The sequence below is a fragment of the Aythya marila genome (assembly GCF_965140915.1).
Source record: "Aythya marila genome assembly, chromosome: 10".
NCBI lineage: Eukaryota > Metazoa > Chordata > Aves > Anseriformes > Anatidae > Aythya > Aythya marila.
Genome location: NC_139051.1, coordinates 12,071,988 through 12,091,995, shown reverse-complemented (window position 1 = coordinate 12,091,995; position 20,008 = coordinate 12,071,988). Strand labels below are relative to the sequence as shown.

At 50.6% G+C, this 20,008-nt stretch overlaps 1 protein-coding gene across 3 annotated transcripts; it reads left to right on the top strand.

The window, feature by feature from the left end:
* The first annotated feature begins 126 nt into the window (after window positions 1–126).
* COPG1 (COPI coat complex subunit gamma 1) lies at window positions 127–19,883 on the top strand. Of its 3 annotated transcripts, XM_082767858.1 has the most exons (25): window positions 127–197; window positions 1,498–1,587; window positions 3,756–3,808; window positions 3,966–4,046; window positions 4,806–4,877; window positions 5,311–5,390; window positions 5,679–5,754; window positions 5,891–5,983; window positions 7,197–7,283; window positions 7,382–7,539; window positions 8,137–8,270; window positions 8,478–8,545; window positions 8,981–9,169; window positions 9,679–9,774; window positions 11,255–11,498; window positions 11,870–11,945; window positions 12,901–13,004; window positions 13,109–13,234; window positions 13,645–13,713; window positions 14,081–14,223; window positions 15,224–15,395; window positions 16,351–16,448; window positions 17,769–17,907; window positions 18,861–18,959; window positions 19,544–19,883. In XM_082767858.1, the coding sequence occupies exons 1-25, from the start codon at window positions 170–172 to the stop codon at window positions 19,672–19,674; spliced, it is 2,706 nt and encodes a 901-aa protein (XP_082623984.1). In that variant the 5' UTR covers window positions 127–169; the 3' UTR covers window positions 19,675–19,883. The 3 variants fall into 3 exon arrangements, with proteins under 3 accessions (XP_082623984.1, XP_082623986.1, XP_082623985.1); XM_082767860.1 differs by lacking the exon at window positions 1,498–1,587 and having other exon boundaries at window positions 133–197; XM_082767859.1 differs by lacking the exons at window positions 127–197; window positions 1,498–1,587 and adding an exon at window positions 1,238–1,336.
* Window positions 19,884–20,008: the final 125 nt, after the last annotated feature.

The window sequence follows — 20,008 nt, the reverse complement described above, 5'->3', positions numbered from 1 at the left end:
CAAGCGTGTGATGAAGGTGGCAGGAGCGCCGCCCTGCCTCGGCGGAGCCCAGATAAGCCGGGCCGCGGGCGGCCGCCCCGTGCAAAGTACAGGGCCACGGGGCTCGCAACGGGGCCGGGGCCGGGGGAAAGGCCTTGTAGGGCCGCTGGAGCTGGCGGCGGACGCGGCCATGCTCTTCGAGGAGTACCTGGCCCACGGTGAGCGGGGCCCGGTGGTGTGGGGGGCAGGATTTGGGGACAGGGAGGTCCCGGTGTGGCCCCCGGGTGGGTTTTTGGGGACGGGGAGGTGAGCGTGGTCCCACACGGTGCTTGGGAAGCCGGGGATGGGGAGCGGTGGTGGGCACGGGGGGGACATCCCGGTGATAGGGCTGGATCCATGGGGGCTCGGCGCTGGTGCCCCCGCCCCGCTGTCCCTGCTGCCCCCATCCCAGTGCTCCCAGTCCCGGCATCGCCCCCATGCGGTCTCTCCTCTATATGCCCCCCCCCCCAGTCCCACTGTCTCCCAGTGCCCTCCCCAGCCCCGCTGTGCCCTGCTCCCAGTGCATCCCGCAGTCCCAGTATGCCCCCAGTCCCGGGCTGCCCCTCCATCCCAGTGCCCCCAGAGCCACCATGTGTCCCATACACATCCCAGTGCCCCCCTCCATCCCAGTGCCCCCCATCCTGGTGTGTCCCCTCCATCCCAGTATGCCCCCGTCCATCCCAGTATACCCTCCTGCATCCCAGTATGCCTCCATCCCAGTATGTCCCCCTGAATCCCAGTATGCCCCCCTTCATCCCAGTATGTCCCCTCCATCCCAGTATGCCTTCATCCCAGTATGCCCCCCTTCATCCCAGTATGTCCCCTCCATCCCAATTCCCCCCAGTCCCAGTCCCAGTCCCAGTCCCAGTCCCAGTCCCAGTCCCAGTCCCAGTCCCAGTCCCAGTCCCAGTCCCAGTCCCAGTCCCAGTCCCAGTCCCAGTCCCAGTCCCCCCCCTTCCCCCCAGTGCCCCCACCCCAGTCCCCCCAGTCCCACCTCCCCCCATCCCCACCCCATACCCCCAAGCCCCGCCCCTTTCCCCCTCCCCACCAATCACACCTCCCCCTCCCCTCCTTGTCCCGCCCCCTTTCACGCCAATCACTCCCCGATCGCCCCGCCCCTCCCGCGACCAAGCAGCCACGTCGGGCGGGGGCCGGGCCGCGCCTGCGCAGTGCGGCGAGTGACGGCGGCCGGGACAAGCTGGCAGGAAGGGGAGGGGCGGGCAGCGGGACGGGCACCGGGAGCGGCACCGGGAGCGGGCCGGGGGCGCGGCGGGCGGCGCCATGCTGAAGAAATTCGACAAAAAGGACGAGGAATCGGGTGAGGGGGCGGCGGGGAGCGCGAGGGGACACCCCGGTGCCGTTCCCGGTGCCTATCCCGGGGTCTATCCCGGTGCCGGTGCGCGGGGGGGGGGGGGGTGGGCTCCGTGAGGCGAGTCCCGGCGCCCCCCTCCCTCACCGCCCCCCCCTCACCCCTCGCAGAGGCCGCCCTGGGGCCCGCCGCCTGTCCGGAGCCTGCAGGCCGCTCCCCGGGGGTCACCGGGCACCGGGGCCGGGCGGCGGGCGCGGAGGGTAACGGAGGGGCCGTGGGGGGGGGCGGTGGGGTCACCCCGGGGTGGTGGTGGTGGGGCCCGGTGGTGGTTGTGGTGGTTGTGGTGGGGGGGGGGGGGACCCCTCGGTTTGCTCCTCGCAGCCCTCTGGCCCTCCCCCGGTTGTCCCGGGGTTGTGTCCCCGCTGCTCTGCTCGCTTCTCGGTTCACGGTGTGATGATAACGGGATCGGTAGGGCTGCACAGACCCCCCCGGCATCACCCTGTCACCCACCGGGCCTCCACTACCCTCACCCACAGCCTCCCTCGATCTCCCGTAGGCTCAGTGAGGGGCTCCTCCTGGGGGATTTTTGGGGTTGTTCCCCCTTTGCACCCACCCCAGGTCTCCAGGTGGTGCCTGTGCCTCCCCCAGCCCCAGCTACTTCCTCGTAGCGTGGTGTCGTGTTGGTTGTGTTCACACCAAAAGCTCACAGAGCTCTCTCTCCTTTCTGCCTTCCTTCCTTGCACGCTTCCCAAGGTTTCTCCTTCACCACCGTGTCATTCTGAGCCCTTGTTTCTGTGCGGAATGAGGGCACTCAGCACCTGCTGCACCGTCTGCTGGGTCCTCTCTGTGTCCCTTGTCATTCCTGGTCTTGCCTGGAGTGTACCATCCCTGAATTCACAGCCCTTGCCTGTCTATTTCTTGTCTATTCCATGCGATGGCTAACAGGACAGTCTGTTAGTTGAGATGAGCGTCTGCTTGCTTGGGTCCTGTTCCTTTGCCTTTCACGGACGATTTAGGTAGCTCTGGATGCGCTGCTTCCATCAGCTCTCAGAAATGCGCTTGGAGATGTTATTATGGGCATGTAACTGCTGTAAGATCACTTGGTCAGTGCTTATTTCTCTGCAAATCAGTACGAATTGTTGTTAGTCATCAATGTTGGGAGCTTTCTGGAGACTGCCTTCACTGCCTCTGTTTCTCCTCTGATCAGAAGAGCGCTTTGACACAGCAAGCTATGAAGACCAAGGCATGGTGTGCGGTGTATTTCAAGATGCTCAGTGCTATGAGACTTGCAGAGGTGATACTCTGCTGATGGCAGATTCAAGACTGTAGACATATTGGGCTGCTAGGAAGGTTTTTTCCAACTATTTTCTTCAAGTATCTAAGAAACTGGTACTAGAAACGTTGTTTTTGTTCTTTCCCCTCGTTTTCTTCTCTTCCCAATGCCACCTAAGTGCCCATGCTTTGTTCAGCCGCCTGCTGCACTTGCAAATTTCATTCGGAGCCAGAGGAGGGCGGTTCCTGAACCTGAAAGGAGCCAGGGTGCAGATGCATTTGCCTTTTAAATGTAAGAGTTCTGCAAAGGCTCCTGGCAGCAGCGCGTGATGCTTCAAGCACAGGTCAGACTGGAGCTTGTGCTCTCTGGATCAGGCTTGTGAGGTGGAGGAGCAGCACTGCAAGTGGCTCGGCGTTGTCCCAGGTCAGGCTGAGCATAGGTACTAATTAAAACCTGGTCATCAATAACTGGCAGCTTTTGAGAAGCTGCAGCTCGCGGGTGCTTCGGAGGAGGCGAGTTAATAGGGCCCATGCAGAATAATAGTGCTTTTCCTGCTGATTATTTCGTCCTTAATTGGTGAGTTTTTTTCATTATTTAATATAATTTATTCTATTAAGTGGGACAATGGAAGTTATTCTGTGTCCAGGCTCTCTCGTCTGCTGTCTTGTTCTCTTAATTAGTGACAAAGAATGCATTACTGGTGGATTCCTGATCGCTTTATAACAGGGTAAAGCGCTCCTGACTCGCCAGCCTGGCAAGCGGTGTCTCCTCTTGTCTGCGACTCTCTGAGCTTTTGTTTCTAGGCCGGCCTTAGTGATGCTCGAACTGGCACAAGATCCCAGCCCTGCAGTTGGAGATGGGTCTCTGGGGGTAGTGGGGGAGCACGGTTACTTTGCAGCCTGTCAGCCTACCTCAGCTCATGGCTGGTGACTCCTTGGGGTGACAAATCAGAGATTGTCCTGTCTGCTCTGCCTTCCCTGATTGCTCTAAAGTCATTCCATCGATGCTGCTTAAAAGAGGGAGCGCTGATTGCTTGGTGTTCATGCACAAATTACCCCCAAATGCTCTGCCTATTATTAAACTACAGACGTGTTTAGAAAGTCACCTTCCCATAGCGCTGTTCCTGTAAAGACTCTTGTTATCTTTATTTTGTAGGTGGGGGCTCCAACCCGTTCCAGCACCTGGAGAAGAGTGCAGTCTTGCAAGAGGTAAACCCTTAGAAGCTCTCCTTTGCTACCCTTTCTGGGTAGAGTCTCTGCCTCTCTTGAGGACCTCGCTGCAGAACTTTAGCAGGGAAGTGGGAGTTTGTTGCCTTTTTTTAGGGGGGTGTTGGTATCAGCATCCTTGTCTGTGCTTTGTTTCCAGGCACGGGTGTTTAATGAGACTCCCATAAACCCACGAAAATGTGCTCACATCCTCACCAAGATCCTGTATCTCATAAACCAGGTAAGGGAGAAAAAAAATGAGCTGACAAGCACTTTTGATTGTTAGGTTCTCTCTAAACTTTTCTGAATATTTCTAATGCATAGCCAGTACAAAATTTTAGTAAGCACAGTTGCTGTGCTGCCAAGCTCCTGCTCGCTTTCCTGTTGTCTAAAAAATTCTGTGGGCTATGGAGGGCAGGAATGAGGAAATATAAAGAGGCTGATACTTATGATTTATGATTCCTTGGGAGCTGTTAGCTTACAACTCTGTGGTGCCAAAAGTGGTTTTGAACCCAGTTCTTAGCCTTCAGGACTTAAAATCTGTGTGCTGTAAGGATCAGCTTTGTAAAGGCATTTACTGGTCTTGTGGGGTTTCCCTGCCCCAGGGCCTCTGCATCTTGTATGTAGTAACTGCAGCTGGCTCCGACGAGCTGTGGTGCCTATGGGGAGTATGACATAAGCTTGCCTTACATAAGCTGTGGAAATCCAACCCATTTCTCCCCTGTAAAGAAGCTGTATTGTCACAAGCCATTTTTTGGTAACGTAATAAAGCGTGCTGTCATCTGGATCGACAACTAAGCCGATTTCAGCCATGGCTGGAGGATTTCTCAGGCAGCGTGTTACTCTGATGAAATATGCTGGCAAGGGAGAGACCTTGTGGTTTCCAGCCACATCATGCCTGTTCTTATGCATGTGAGGCTGAGCCTTGTACCTGCAGCAGGCCTGACTCTGGTTGTGGTAACTGAGATTTCCTTCCTTCCTTCTTCCAAACATCTTCTAGGGGGAGCACCTTGGTGTCATGGAAGCCACCGAGTCCTTCTTTGCCATGACAAAGCTGTTTCAGTCCAACGATGTAAGTCTGCTTGCTGAGTTCTGCTGTCTTTATTTGTTGGGCAAGTTGTCACCGGTGTCTTTTTCAGCCTTGAGGTGTCTTTTTATGGAATCAACTTTTCCATCCTGCCTGGATACGTTTTCCCCTACATGATCTGAGTGAGAAGAATAGGATGGAAGTTTAGAAACAGGTCAGCTTTGTAGCCCTTCCCTTGTAGCAGCTTAACTCAAGTATTCCCTCAGGAACAGAGAAGAACCGAGGCTGAAGGGTTTAGAAGAGGAAGGGATGATTTGTTAATGAGTATTGTTTTTGTACACCTTTTTTGCTTGGGCACTGTGGCTCTCTGAAAGTATCAGGTTATTGATCTTCATGACAAAGTCATGGAAATAGAAAAACCAGATCCCTTCTGCCTGGGATCCCTTCAACTGATGTGTCTTCCCTCTTTCCTTGCTAGCCAACTCTTCGCAGGATGTGTTACCTGACTATCAAAGAGATGTCTTCTATTGCAGAAGATGTGATCATTGTTACTAGCAGGTCAGTCACTTTGGTTTTCCCACTCTTACATTCATGCATCCTCCAGTAATGCCCTTCGAGCCTCTTGGAGAAAACTGTAGTCTGCAAGCAATGTGAAGACAATGAATGCTCTTGGTGAGGAAGCAAATCTCCTTTAAAAGAGGCTGTTAAAATAGACACTGAACTCCTGGTGATGTGTTTGAAATGTGCTTGTGGTGCTTTTACTTGGGTGGGCAGCCGAGTTCATTGTTCAGTGTTAGTAATGCTGGTTCAGGAGTGCAGCACTGAGAGCTTCCTGTTTCCCTCCAGCTTAACCAAAGACATGACTGGGAAGGACGACAATTACCGAGGCCCTGCAGTGAGAGCGCTCTGTCAAATCACCGATGTAAGTGCAGCTTCTCTTTTGGGGCTGCCCCAAGCCCTTCACCCCACCTTTCACCCTGCTTCCCATGCCTTTGTGTCTCCTCTTTCACACTCCTGACAGCTTTTCTGTACCAGCTGTTGTTCCCTTCTCCCTGCAGAGCACCATGTTGCAGGCCATCGAGCGTTACATGAAGCAGGCGATTGTTGACAAAGTGCCAAGCGTATCCAGCTCTGCTCTGGTGTCCTCCCTGGTAGGTGCTGCCTCAGGAACAGTCTAACTGGGAAGCTGTGTGACTGGAAACCTTGGGAGTTTCACATGGGAGCTGTCCTTTGGTAGAGGACACATGAGGGAGAAAAAGAGGAGAGGAAATAGAACTACTTTTATGCAATGCAGTACAATTCAGTGTCAGAGTAATTTAATCCCAAAGACTTAGTGCTCCATTAGAAAACAGCCCACCCTTTCTGTCTTCAGGGAGAAAAATTGCCACCAGTTTGCTGTGGCTGGCGGTGCCTCCTGGCAGCCCAGGCTGTCGGTGTGTTGGTACAGAGGATGAGAAGTGCTGCATGCACACGCTGCACAAAGCAGCAGGCAGGGTGGCTGCTGTCTGGACCAAAATGTGCAGGGGGGGAAGCTTGCCCAAGGGCTACCCACACTGCACTTATTAAAAGCAATACCGTGGCCACAAGCCTTTGGATTGCTCCAGTTAATTAAGTAGATTTGTGGCTGGGTGCATCTTTGAGAGGAGAATTAATGACCAGCTTATGAGCGCAGATGTCTCTGTGATGCTCCCAAGTGTCCTATTTAACACCAACCTGCAGATTTAGGAACTTCAAGGCTTAAAATGGGATGTGGGTGAGAATCCAGTGGCATTTCTGTGGTAGTAACCTGGATAGGGAAGCTCTCCCTGACTATTGCAGAATTGTGGGGGCTGCATGATATTTGTGTAGGCACCGTGGCAAAAATGCTGGTGGTCCAACACTCATGATAGCACACACGCTCTTCTTCCTGTTAACGAAGGTGCTAAATGTACCCTGAGGAGCTTTGGTCTGCTGAGTTCTTGTTAGGAGATGAAAGCTCTGCAGGCAAGACTGGAGGGGTTTGTGTGTCTTTGTGGTACGTGGCCACTCCAACTCTAACCACGGTGCAATTTCACGGCATTATTTCTAGTCCAGCTCTTTCTTTTCATACAATACAAGAGTGTTTCTGCAGGATGGGGTTTAATTGTTGCTGTTCCCTCCCTTTGTGAAGTCAGGAACTGGTGCTGGCTTTGTGGGAGGTGTTTAACCTCTTGACAGCACAGCCGACGTGGGCAGGTCTCTGCATCCGAGTCCTCTGCTCTTTTATAAGTTGCTGCCTCCAGCGCCCTCATGGGGAAGGCTGGCTTCTTCCTAATACGAGCTGTAATTCCCAAAGCTTCCTCCATCCTCCTCTCATGGACTGTCTGTGCCCTTGTTTCTACCCAGCACCTGCTGAAGACCAGTTACGATGTGGTGAAGCGCTGGGTGAACGAGGCTCAGGAGGCAGCTTCCAGTGACAACATCATGGTGCAGGTAGGAAACCCACCTGCTGGTGCTCAGCCAGCCATCTCCGGGCCGCAGAGGGGGGTGAAGAGCCCAAGGTGGGTCGGTGACACTCTTTCCCTGCACAGTATCATGCTCTGGGCTTGCTCTACCACGTGCGGAAGAACGATCGCCTGGCAGTCAACAAGATGCTCAGCAAGTTCACCCGCCACGGCCTCAAGTCGCCATTTGCCTACTGCATGATGATCCGAGTAGCCAGCAAGCTGCTGGAGGAGGAGGCTGGCAGGTGAGGGGGCTCTTTTGCCCTGATGGAAGTATTTCCTCAGGTCCTGCTTCCATCTCCTCTTGTGGGCTAACTTTTCATCTGATGAGAGCGATTATTTCTGTCTTTGAAGAGCAGTGTACGACTTCTAAGTTATTGATGGTTAAAAGGCAGCAGAATAAATGCCAGGGTGCTTTCATGTTATGGGATCACTTCTGCAAGTCTTGTCTGTGTATGTGCTTGCCCATCAAATTCTTGTTTCTCTTTCCTGCTTTGTGTATCTGTTCTTTATCAAGATAATCTCTTTCATTTTGTCTTCTGTAACTCTTTGGCTGGCATGTGTGCTAGCTGGGGCTTCCTGGTGGATAAGATCTTTGGAGCTCTGAATAAGAGTTAGGGGAGATTCCTGTTAGCCTGTAAAGCAAAGGCTGTTGTCTCAGGTGGCAGCCAAACATGCTGGAAGTACAGTGTAATTACTACTGCAAAAAAAGAAGACACAGTTTATGGCTGCTCTTACCTTCCCAGAGGCAATGGGACCCATCCAATTCTGCTGCTGAACTCTTTATTTCTATTAGCATTCTTGTTTTAATTCATTCTTGTGTTTTTTTTTTTGTCCCTCAGCCGCGATAGCCCCCTGTTCGACTTCATCGAGAGCTGCCTAAGAAACAAGCACGAGATGGTGGTCTACGAAGCTGCTTCTGCCATCGTTAACCTGCCCAACTGCACTGCCAAGGAGCTGGCACCGGCTGTCTCAGGTAAATGCGGTGCTTGCAGCAGTGCTGAGGGAGTTACGGGCTGGTGTGGTGAAGCCTGCTGATTACCCTGGGTAAATTGAGGGCTGCTTCTTAAGCATGCTTCTAGTTATCTTCAGTCTCTTCATTTAATCTCATGCTTTAGGTAGGAAATGCTTCCCATTATAGGTTGTCTAAATGTCTGCCTTTGTTGGTTTCCCCACCTCGCAGTTTTGCAGCTGTTCTGCAGCTCCCCGAAGGCAGCGCTGAGATATGCAGCCGTCCGTACCCTCAACAAGGTAGGAGCTGAGTCTCTTGGGAGCTGTAATCATTTCCTCACGCAGAGGGAGGTGCAGACTTTAAAAGAAAAAGGAGGTCAGATGGGCGATGATTTTGTGTAAATAACTTCTACTCTGGGATACAGCCTTACATGTCATAGCTTATGTGTGGAATAAAGCCTCAAGGAGAGCTTTACAGAAGGAAAAAAAAGCAAAGGGGATCCTGTTCACAAATCTTTGAGAGTGTGTCACTGGTCTTGTGCGTTATTCCTGACCCTTCTGAGCTTCCTGGGGTGAAGGAGCTCCTTGTAAAAATGTAGATCAAACCTTGATGCTAACTGGACTGCTCCCTGACAGTCTTTGCTTCATCTTTTCCCTTGATCAGGGTTGTGTTTTTAGCTAGCTGGGCTTTTTGCATGCATACAGTGACCTTCCACTTTTCCCCTTCCTCTCCAGGTGGCCATGAAACACCCGTCCGCTGTGACTGCCTGTAACCTGGACCTGGAGAACCTCGTGACAGACTCCAACCGCAGCATCGCCACCCTGGCCATCACCACGCTGCTGAAAACTGGCAGCGAGAGCAGCATTGACCGGCTCATGAAGCAGATCTCCTCTTTCATGTCGGAAATCTCCGATGAGTTCAAAGTAAGGATGTGTGTGAGGTGGTGGTACACAGGTTGCTGAAGGTTGCCCATGGTTTTTGTCCATGTTTGTGTGTGCTCTCTGGAACCCCTTGGGGCTTGGATGGAGCCCCTTCCAGCACCTGGGCTGCAGCATTTTTGCTGGGAAGAGAGAGAATCTGAGGCTATCAGCCCAAGCCAGGCCTCAGTCATACGGTACCCAGCTCCAAAGTCTGGGAAGAAGCCCTCTGAGTATTAAATCTCTTTCTTGCCCCCCAGTGGACATGGAATTTTGCTAGGGGCTGACCAGCACATTAAAGATCAATCTTCTTGATCAATTACATTAAAGATGAATCTTCTTGTCTAATTCCTAAGTTTATATCCTCCTGGAACTGCCTTTGTTGGATAACTAAAGGCAAAGCTGTAGCTTCCAGGCCAGGGACCAGCACCAAATTGACAAAATTCAACCTTTTTTTTTTTTTTTTTCTGCCCAGCTTGACAGTCCTCTTTTTGACCTGCCCCTCTTTCCTCTAGGTTGTAGTAGTGCAGGCCATCAACGCGCTGTGTCAGAAGTACCCTCGCAAACATGCTGTCCTCATGAACTTTCTTTTCACTATGCTTCGGGAAGAGGTAAGTTTGCAAGCAACTGCTTTGTGCTTCTTTTTTATGTTGTCAGAGATCTAGGGAGGACTCCAAATGTGTAATAATGCAAATACGGTTTAGGATTTGTCAGACAGAAGCTTTTTATTAACAGTGAGCATATCAGGAATATACATAAACTGCAGGACTGCACGGTGGCCTCTGTGAGAGTGAAGTCTTTACTGGTAATGCTGTGCAGTAAGATTCTCTACCTGTCCTAAAAGGCTTGCAGTCTGACAGAAATGACCAGCTATGCATGACAGCGTACACATCCTGGCATATTTTCAATGTGGTTCCCATTCTTTAATTTTTCTGGGGGGTTACAGACTCAAAGCAAACGCAGGCAACAGCAGATGTGCTGGCAGCCCATGTGTGTTTCACATTTGAACCAGCCTTCTTTTATACTTTGACAGCAAATTCCAAGAAGTTTTGCCTTGTCCCAAAAGATTATGTAACAACTTATTTATTGATGACACAGGACCGCTTTTGTTCTGTTCTCTGAGCTGTGACAGTGAAGGGATCACGAGTACCTATAACCATTCTCTGCATTCAGTCAGACAGTTGCAGAAAGACAGCTTTACAGAGGTTTGCTGAATTTCTAAATGAGCTAACACGCCGGCAACGCAGCCGGCACTGCTGCTTGCTCTGACGTCACCTACCAATTACAGCCTCTTGTTTGGGAACAAACCAGAGCCCCTCTCTCTGCTCCTGCGAAAAATGGACTGTTCTACTTTCCCAGATTTTCTGTGGGTGGATGGCATCATTTCGAATGTGGTTTTGTAGTTCAAACCACTCTGTTTTACTTTTTTTTTTAAATCTAAAGTAGCTACAGAAGGATCCCCCAAATGCCTAGAACTGTGCATGTAATTGGCAGAGGATAACGTGCAGTTTAATCCCATGGTGTGTATCGAGGACGCTAGTAAATAACGTCTGAAGATAACTGAGCATTACTGGCATGTCAGGTTATAGGGTGTGCCTGGGGAGGTATTGATTGCCTGTCTTCCCACACTAATAGGGCCATTTGCTGGGTCCTGCTGTGGCAGATACGATCCTTAATATATTTCTCTTGTGATTCATCCTCAGATGTCTGGTGCTAAAGGGGAGAGGGTTGAATTTTTCTCCTCCTCCCACATGGCTGTTTTTTATGTGCTAATTCTAGCAGCAGAGAATTTTGAAGGAGACATAAACCCTTCAGGCTGATGGATTCCGTTTCCCTCTCTACGATCTGTTTTTTTCTTAACTGCAGCCATTCTGAAGGATGCTGGCAGGCGAGCTTGAATATTAGCTGGTCCTCTGGGACTAAAGAGGGTCAGAAGAGGTGGGCAGCATTACTGCCCTGCTCCTTTCAAACACAAATTAAAAGCGCTGGGTGTGAGTGACCTTTTCAAAGGGATTTTCTTCCTGCCTGGCTAATTCAGAGTGTCTAACGTGCTTTGAGCTTTCCAGCTGAGCCGTTCCTTTTGCTCCCTAGGGTGGCTTTGAGTACAAGCGAGCCATTGTGGACTGCATCATCAGCATTATTGAGGAGAACTCGGAGAGCAAAGAGACAGGCCTGTCTCACCTCTGCGAATTCATCGAGGACTGCGAATTCACCGTGCTGGCTACTCGTATCCTCCACCTCTTGGGCCAGGAAGGGCCCAAAACCAATAACCCCTCCAAATACATTCGCTTCATCTATAATAGAGTTGTCCTGGAGCATGAAGAAGTCCGGGCAGGTAAGAGACAGACCTGGAAAAGCTGTCTGGCCTGTGACAGATTGTCAAGGAAATACAGTGCGTGAACACCTCTGCTTTTGACAATTGTGGTTTGCTGTGGTTCTGAGTGGATATTTTTACACAGCAAAGACCCTGCAGTAATATTGATGGAAGAGTTGGCAGGCAGCTGAGAAATGGAGGGGGGGATGCAGTGACTCCATGGAACTAGACAGAGGAGCACTTCGCTGTAATACATCTGCCTTTCTCATTACAGTAATGCTTTATACTGGGGCTAGCATCTCTGATGTGACATTTGAACACAGCCAGGAAATGGAAGAAACTTCAGCTGATTTCCTTGTTTGCTAATTCTGTTTTTACGACTTGTGCTATAGGTGCTGTAAGTGCCCTGGCCAAATTTGGAGCCCAGAATGAGGAGATGTTACCCAGCATCTTGGTGTTACTGAAAAGGTGAGTGTCACCTGATGTTATAGGGACAAACAGGTTCTTTAGGGATCCTGCTCAGAATGAGGGTGCTATGAAGCTGTAGTTATAATTAGAATTCTGTGAAATAATAAAGATGATAGTAGCCCAGGATTTTATGATCAGTGTTATCATGGGTTAGTGTTTGTTCTAGTCACCTGAACCCTCTGCAGGTCAAGTCAAATCTAAATTCTTGGCACACGAGATAATCATAATCTAGACTTGGAATATGCTTGAAGTTGCTTAGGGTGGAGGCATCCCTGATCACTGGAGGATCACTGGTTTTGCCATCCAGCAGCAGTTCCAGTCCAAGTCTCACTTAAACTTTCAGCTGTTTGGCTTTACAGGCAGGGTTCCAAGTGCAGTTACACTTCCTTGTTCTGTGACAGCCAGAACAAGGGTTGGCCTGGTGCCTGGGATATTATCGGCTGGTGGGGAGGGAAAAAGTTGGCCTGGCACCCAGGGTCTTCCAGGCTGGTGAGGAGAAGGAAAAGGGAAGCTGACACATGACCAGCTCACGTACAAATAATGAGCACTTACTTTACAAAAATGGCATTGGTTATGCTAATGTTATTGCCAGGAGTCAGGAGCATGGGGTACCGTGAGTTGCTCTGAGTTGTACCTCAAGAGTTTCTCAGCATCATAGGTGAACACCCCTGTTGGCTTGAGAGAGCTTGTCAGCATCCACGTGTGTGTCTACTCCCTTCTATCTGTGGGTCTGAGGAGGTGCAGTGGGTGCCTGGAATCCTGTGGTGGGATCACCAACTGCATTCAGTACTGCCAAGCATGGTGGATGATTGCTTGTCTGATACAATTGCTAGTAGGCTACTTGTTGGCTCTATAGCCTGTTCTTTCTGGCCCTGGAAGGTGGCTTAGTCACCTAGATTTGTTCATGTGGACTCAGCAGCCTCGTGCTGAAGCAAATTTTCTGCTTTCTTCTCAGGTGTGTGATGGATGATGACAACGAAGTGAGAGACAGAGCCACGTTCTACCTGAACGTTCTGGAGCAAAAGCAGAAAGCTCTCAATGCTGGCTACATCCTGAACGGTAATACAAGTCCTCAAACAAGCCTGCACTTACTTCCTGGCTTAACACGCCACAAAGAGCTGGTGTTGGCTGTGGTTTCGGTGACCTGTCCCTTCTGTCCCCAGGTTTAACAGTGTCCATCCCTGGCCTGGAGAGGGCTCTGCACCAGTACACCCTGGAGCCCTCTGAAAAACCCTTTGACCTGAAGTCCGTTCCATTGGCGACAGCTCCTATTGTTGAGCAGAGGGCAGGTAAGGCACAGTCCCATGAGTGCTGGCCCAAGCCTTTGGTCAGTAGGCTGCGTTGGGCTTGCTGGGAGTTGCTGAGATCCATCCTATTTAAATTTTGTGGAATTTTACCTTCTGTAAAGACTAAAGTCAGCAAATCTAGTTGCTCCCACGTTAGCATTTCAACTCCTAGTTAGTCCAGCTGCTAATAATAGTAATAGCTGGAACTGCAGTAGCTCCGGTGAGGATTACCAAAGGTATTTAGGAAGCTAAATACAGATCTCTAATCCGTAGCAAGATGAGAAATGAGCTCCCTTCCTTTCCTTAGTCAAATCTCTCTCCACATATTGATTTATTTTCTGGTTTAGTTACTTATTACTATTCACCTCCACATCTTGTTTGTATCTTTTTTTTTTTTTTGTTTTCCTTTGCAGAAAACGTCCCTGTTGCTGTAGTCAAACAGCCAGAGAAGGTGGCAGCAACACGGCAAGAAATATTCCAAGGTAAACTGATGGAAGGCCTCTCCTGCACACCTGTGTGAGAACCATGTAGCTACTTTCTGAGCCTGCCTAGTCCCTCTGACTTCTCCCACCTCCTCTTGGGGAGTGACACAGGCACCCAGCTGCAAGTCAGGTGTTGACCCCTGGGCTGTGGGGGTGCTCGTAGTCCTACTCTGTCCAGCTTGCAGTAGATGTGGGCAAATGGCAGCTGACTCTGCCTTTAATTTTAGAAGTCCCTAGTGAATGCTTATGGATGTTTGGGGAATGCTTCCTTGCTGCAGCAGCTTCTGGCTGTTTAACTGAGGGCTTTGAAACTAGTAACGCTTTTCAGTGGGTTGGGGAAGGCAATGGCTTGTGTCCTCTGTTCCAGAGCAACTGGGGGCAATCCCAGAGTTTCGGGGACTGGGCCCGCTCTTCAAGTCTTCCCCAGAGCCTGTTGCCCTGACGGAGCTGGAGACAGAATATGTGGTTCGTTGCACCAAGCACACGTTTGTCAGCCACATGGTGTTCCAGGTGGGTACCTATGGCATGTGGTGCCAAAAGAGGATTGGGAAATAAGCTCATGATGAGTTTGGGGAAAAAAAAAAAAAAATAATAATAATAATAAAAAGAATAAATACCTCAGGGTTATCTGTGTTCAAAGCATATTACTGAAATGAATCGTTAGTTTCTCATCCAGGGCAGCAGAGCCCCAGAAAAAAATTAAGGGAATTCTTGCAGTTTTGGCTCAGCAATGCACACATGTACAGTCAAAATAACAGTCAGACAGGCACTAGGTGGGGCTGTTCTCATTGAGTAGTTGGCAAGAGGAGCTGTATTCTTTCCTGAGGGTCCCAAGCATGTGGTTTGGATATGGGAGAGTGAAGCCTGCTATATCTGAAAGGCTGAAAACGTTACCAGAGAAAGTCACGTGGTGGTAGAGAGCTCCCACCCCTTGCATTTTGTTTTAGCCTTTGCAGTACAGGTGCTTGTTTCTGTGAGTCTTGGCCTTGCGTGTGCCACCCTGCTGCTGTATGTGAGGAGATGTAGGCAAGAGAGTAGTAATATTTCCTTACAGCAAAGAGTTAACCTGGGAATTATCTTCCTGGGAGGAAGGACAAAGTGCATTTAGAGAGAAAGTTCCACGCTGATTGGTGAACTGAAACAAACAGAAGCTGATACGCCCCTGTCCTCACTGGATTTGTGTTCCTGCCTGGGTTGCAGAGGACAGACATTGTATAGTTTTGTGCTGGTGTAAGTGCTGTTTTCTTTAATAAAATATATATATATATTTTTGCTGGAGCACTGCAGTACCCTGAAGGTTTTTAGCTTCTCCCTTAAAGCATTTATATTTCCAGTTCCTCTGTGACTAAACTGAAACGTGAGCCTTACGAGCATCCAGCTGACAGCCAGATTGGTTGTTGAGATAGAGGCAAGAGTTCACAAGCTGACACCGTGCTCCAGCTATGCCTTCAGTGAGCCTGCTATTACAGCTGAGAGCTTCAAGCTGGCTTTGTTCTCCCCTCCCGTTCAGTTTGACTGCACGAACACCCTGAACGATCAGATCCTGGAGAATGTCACAGTGCAGATGGAGCCAACAGAGGGCTATGAGGTCATCGGCTACGTCCCTGCCAAAAGCCTGGTGTACAACCAGCCGGGTACCTGCTACACGCTGGTGGCACTGTCTGAAGAGGATCCGACAGCAGGTAAACAGTTTGTGCTCTGTTTTTCCTGATATTCCCCAAACGAAGCACACCGTATTGCTCACGCCCACACACATTCTACCTTGCATCCTAGCCAGGTATTTTTAGCCTGTGTGTGGGTGCAGCCCTGAGTGATGCTGAGCATGACTTCTCCTCGCTGTTTGAGGGCTGTCAGGTCCTTTCTCCTCTCCTCGTTCCCTTGGGCTGTGGCATTGTCGAGTTGGGCTGTGGGAACTGGCAGCTGAGCATTCAGATCTGCTGAGTTATCTCCAATGCACTCTAGCATGTCCTAAAGGACTCCTGTTTTTGTGTTAGTATGTGGGGAGGCGGGTGGTTGTCTGCCTGTCTGTGAAGTGCGTTGAGCGCCCAGACACCGAGTAGAAAAAAATATTTCAGACAAATGGCCAGAACTCTTTTAAACTGAACACGAACCAGGCCCTACCTGTGCTTTGTTCTTGCTGGTTTGTGCTGAGGCTGCTCACTGATGTGTGTGGCTGCCCTTCATCCAGCAGTGCCCGTCTTCAGAGCTGAGTTGCTGCTTCCTCTCCCAGCCGTGTGGTATTCATCATCTGCTGCGTTACGGTGCAAGGTGGTTTCGTTTCCGATGTGCATGAGCTGATCCCTAGATGAAAGGATCTTGGCCCCTTTGCGAGATGCTGGTGGGATGTGTTTAGTTAATATTGCCAACGCAACCTGAGGTTCATCAGTAATAGTACTTGATCTGAGGATTATGGTCTTGTACAGCTATCAGGAGCCTGTATTTATCAGTGTGACAAAGAAATACTTCACCTTTGAGAGAAAGAAGCTGTCAGAGTGCTCTCTGGGTCGTGTGCTAAGCCTGTGCTGCTGGCTGTGAGGAGGGAACCCAGCTGCCCCCAGCTCCCCAGCCCCATTCTGTGGCAGAGGAGCACAGCCCTGGTGGTAACGTGAGCTTTGCCTTTGCCTCCCCCATCTCCAGTGGCCTGTACGTTCAGCTGCATGATGAAGTTCACTGTCAAGGACTGCGATCCCAACACGGGCGAGGCGGACGACGAGGGCTATGAGGATGAGTATGTGGTAAGGAGCTGGGCATGTGGTAAGGAGCTGGGCACGTGCCCTGTCACAGAAACTGCAGTTGTTTTGAGGGACTTTGTGATCTGTGCCCACTAACTTACCATGCAAGCGGCGATGTAACTGGACAGAAGCACAAGATGAGGAGGGTCTCGCTGCCTCTGGTTTCTGTCCCAAGGAGCGAGATGTGGGCTTGGAGATCTTGTCTGTCTCAGCTGGGCTGCTGGCCATCTCTTGCTCTCCGCAGGTTGCTCTCTGTGGTTGCACTGTTAATTGCCCAGTGGCTTGCCTGATGCAGAGAGACTTCCAGCTGTGCCCTTCCTCTGGGGAAGGTTGGGCTTTTCTCTCCCCAGCACTGAGACCGATGAAAGCGCTGATGCTGTGTAAACACCTCTGTTGGCTGTTTTACCACACAGGAAGAAGCTCGGCTTATGCTTGATCAGAAACTGGGACTGCCTCTCAGAGGGTGGTGCTCGCCCTCCAGAGACAAAGCGATGTTGTGAGACAACCTCAGCCTGTCCTGGTAGCTCCAGAAGCTGTTTTCTATGCGTTGCCTGTCACTCCTGCGAAGCTGATTAGAGGCACTGCTGTGCAGTGAATCACTGAGGACACGGCGTCCTCCCAGGAGTGGGGAGGGTTTTTTCCAAAGGAACATGCAAGGGTGACCTCTCTGCCTGCTTCCCACCAGTCACCAGGGCGTTTAAGTGATATTTAAGCAAACTCTTCCATCTGTTTCAACTATACTCAGCAGCAATTGCTGAAATGAATGCAGGCTGGTGTCTGGCTGGTTCTGGCACTGCCTGCTCCTAGATACATGCTCGGGAGGGACAAACCTCGTTGTGCCTCACATAGGCATCACAGCAGCAGTTCAGCTAACCTGGCACGTGGTGTTGGGTGATAGCAAGCACCTGACAGCATCTCACCAGCTACAGAACGACGGGCTGGAAAGGCAAAATACAAGCTTAAGGGCAAATGGTACATCTGAGGGAGCACCAGCAGCTGTTCCTTAATTTTGTTTTGTCCTCTGTTTTGGATGTTTGTCCGGTGCTTTGCTCCTTGTCAGGCTGAGGGCTGTGCTCAGAATGGAAACCTGCTCTGTAAACCCTGGCATGGCATGACGTGGCTCTCCTGGGCCAAGCAGTTTCTCAACCAACTGTTTGCTTGAGCAAACTCGAAGGGGCAGGGCTTGCTGTGACATTCTCATGAGCAGAAGTGGAGGCTGCCTCCTACATTCACCAGATCTCACAGAATCCAGTCTAAAACTCTCTCTAGAGAGAGCAGGGTGAGTAACAAGCGTGTTTCACTTGAGCCTCTTCTTATCATCAGCTTGAAGACCTCGAGGTAACAGTGGCTGATCACATCCAGCGAGTTCTGAAGCCAAACTTCGGAGCAGCGTGGGATGAAGTGGGTGATGAGTTTGAAAAGGAGGAAACCTTTACTTTATCTGCTATTAAAACCCTTGAAGGTAAGGTGGTGCCTGAACCCAGCAGGGCTCTTAACGTCTCTTCCTCCAGCAGGCACAGCCTGGAGATGCAGTCTGGTTCCTGTTACATCTCACACAGAAAGGCAAATAGGGCAAAACCTTTCACAAGTGATTCCACCATAGCTGTTAAGTGTGGGCCTGCAGTTAGTGTGATAACAAGATAGTTCAGGCTTCAACAAACAAGAGAGAGATCAGGCTGGACTGTGGGAGGCAAGAGAACACTTGCACTCTGCCCTCCCAAACAGCTGACAGTTAACCTGTGAGCTCCCACTTTCCCTCTGTGAAAGGAAGAGCTGCTCTGACCTCGGGAATCAGGAAAAAAAAGATGCAAAAAGCAGAAGATACAAAGTTGGCAGGCAGACTTCTGGTATAAGCCCTCTTCTTTCACCATTTATTAAAGATTTATTGTTCCTGAGGAAACCCTTAACAACATGGTCTTTCTGATGGCTTAGAGAGGTGTCCTTTGTCTGTAGCCATGTCCTGTTTCCTTGCACAGCATCTTGGGCTTGAAGTACCCTCCCTGAGGCCTTTTCAAATTCCTCCTAAAGACTTGTAATGCCTGTGAGGTGTTGCCTCCCTTCTGCGTCCATCTCCAGAGAAGCAAGCTTGCTGTCAGGGCTGTGCAGTAAGCGTGCAGGCAGCTGCACTCCATTTCCTGACTCATTCATTCTCTCGTTTCGGTTGCACTGGTGCCTTTGCTGCATCAGATAACAGAACTGCCGTGTGGTGGTGGCTTTTTGTTGTTGTTTTTGCTCGTGTGGGTTCCTTTTGCCTTCCTGGTAGCCTCTTAAAGCACAACCCTGGCCAATGCCTCAGGGCAAGGAACATGAGTTGCAACATGCAATTAGGGCTTTTATCACCTTTTGATGCTCTCTTTGTGTCCTTGTCAAGACACCCATGACATGGAGTCTGTTTTACTTACTTTTTTTTAACAGAGGCAGTTAGTAATATTGTGAAGTTCCTGGGGATGCAGCCCTGCGAACGATCGGATAAAGTGCCAGATAACAAGAACTCCCACACGTTGTACCTGGCAGGTGAGCTGTGGGCTGAGGTCTCTGCTCAAGCAGCAGCCCTGGGAGGTCGCGCAGAACCGACTGAAAATTGGAGCAGGAGTTCATGGTGGAGCCTGTTGTGCTCAGGGCAGGGTTTGGAGGCTTGTCCCTGCTGTGGTTTCTGTCCCTGCAAGTGCAGGGCATCTGGTACAGGAATCGGGAGGGTGTTAGGGTGGGGGGGTGTTGGGATCAGGCTCAGCTGGGTGGAAATTGCTGTCCTGGTGACCTGGCATTCTGGTTTGGAGTGAGGCTGAAGGGAAAAGTACACTACCCTTGCGCTGCAAAGTCAATATGTGCAGGAGGTTGGAGGTGAGTGACTGGAGGTAGTTACTGGAGGAGTACCTCTCTCTTCTCAGCTAGAGTTTAAAATAAACTATCATGAGGTTTGATAGGGCAGAGTCCCAGGCACAGTGTAGTGAATGAAAAATACCCCCACTTAGCGTCTCTTCTGGTCCCCTGGGGAGTTACTGGACCACATCCACCAAGCATCAGCCTTCATTTTGGGGCTTTTGGTGTGCTGGGGAGCACAGTCTGCAGACTACTCACTCCTTCCTTCTGCCTTCCAGGTGTGTTCCGGGGTGGCCATGACCTCCTGGTACGCTCTCGCCTCGTCCTGACCGACACGGTGACGATGCAGGTCACTGCCCGCAGCGGAGAGGAGCTCCCTGTGGATGTGATCATGGCCTCTGTGGGCTAACTGCCTCCTGCTCCACTGCCTCCCAGCCTCCAGCAGGGCCATGCTTCCTCCTCTCTGCCAGCGGAATAGGGGTCGTGTTCACTACAGCAGCTTTTGTGTCCCATTAACTATATCTAAGACCTGGATGTAGGGTTCTGTCTATTAAAGATAACGCTGTTTTTAAGGTCTGGTTTTGTTTTTATTAAGCACTTTAAAATAAAATAATATTAAAGCAGGCTTTTTTTTAAGGTCTGCTTTGTCACTGCTCTGCAGGGTTTCGTGACACCTAGCATGTCTGCACCTCCCTTTTCTCCACCAAACCCTTTCCAACACCCCTCCCAGCACCTGTAACCCC

What these genes read in the sequence shown, in the direction of transcription:
- COPG1 (XM_082767858.1), top strand. Translation starts at nt 170, where the DNA reads ATGCTCTTCGAGGAGTACCTGGCCCACG. An exon ending in GTGATCATTGTTACTAGCAG is followed by an intron (nt 5,391 to 5,678) that starts GTCAGTCACTTT and finishes GTTTCCCTCCAG; the next exon opens with CTTAACCAAAGACATGACTG. An exon ending in ATCTTGGTGTTACTGAAAAG is followed by an intron (nt 11,946 to 12,900) that starts GTGAGTGTCACC and finishes CTTTCTTCTCAG; the next exon opens with GTGTGTGATGGATGATGACA.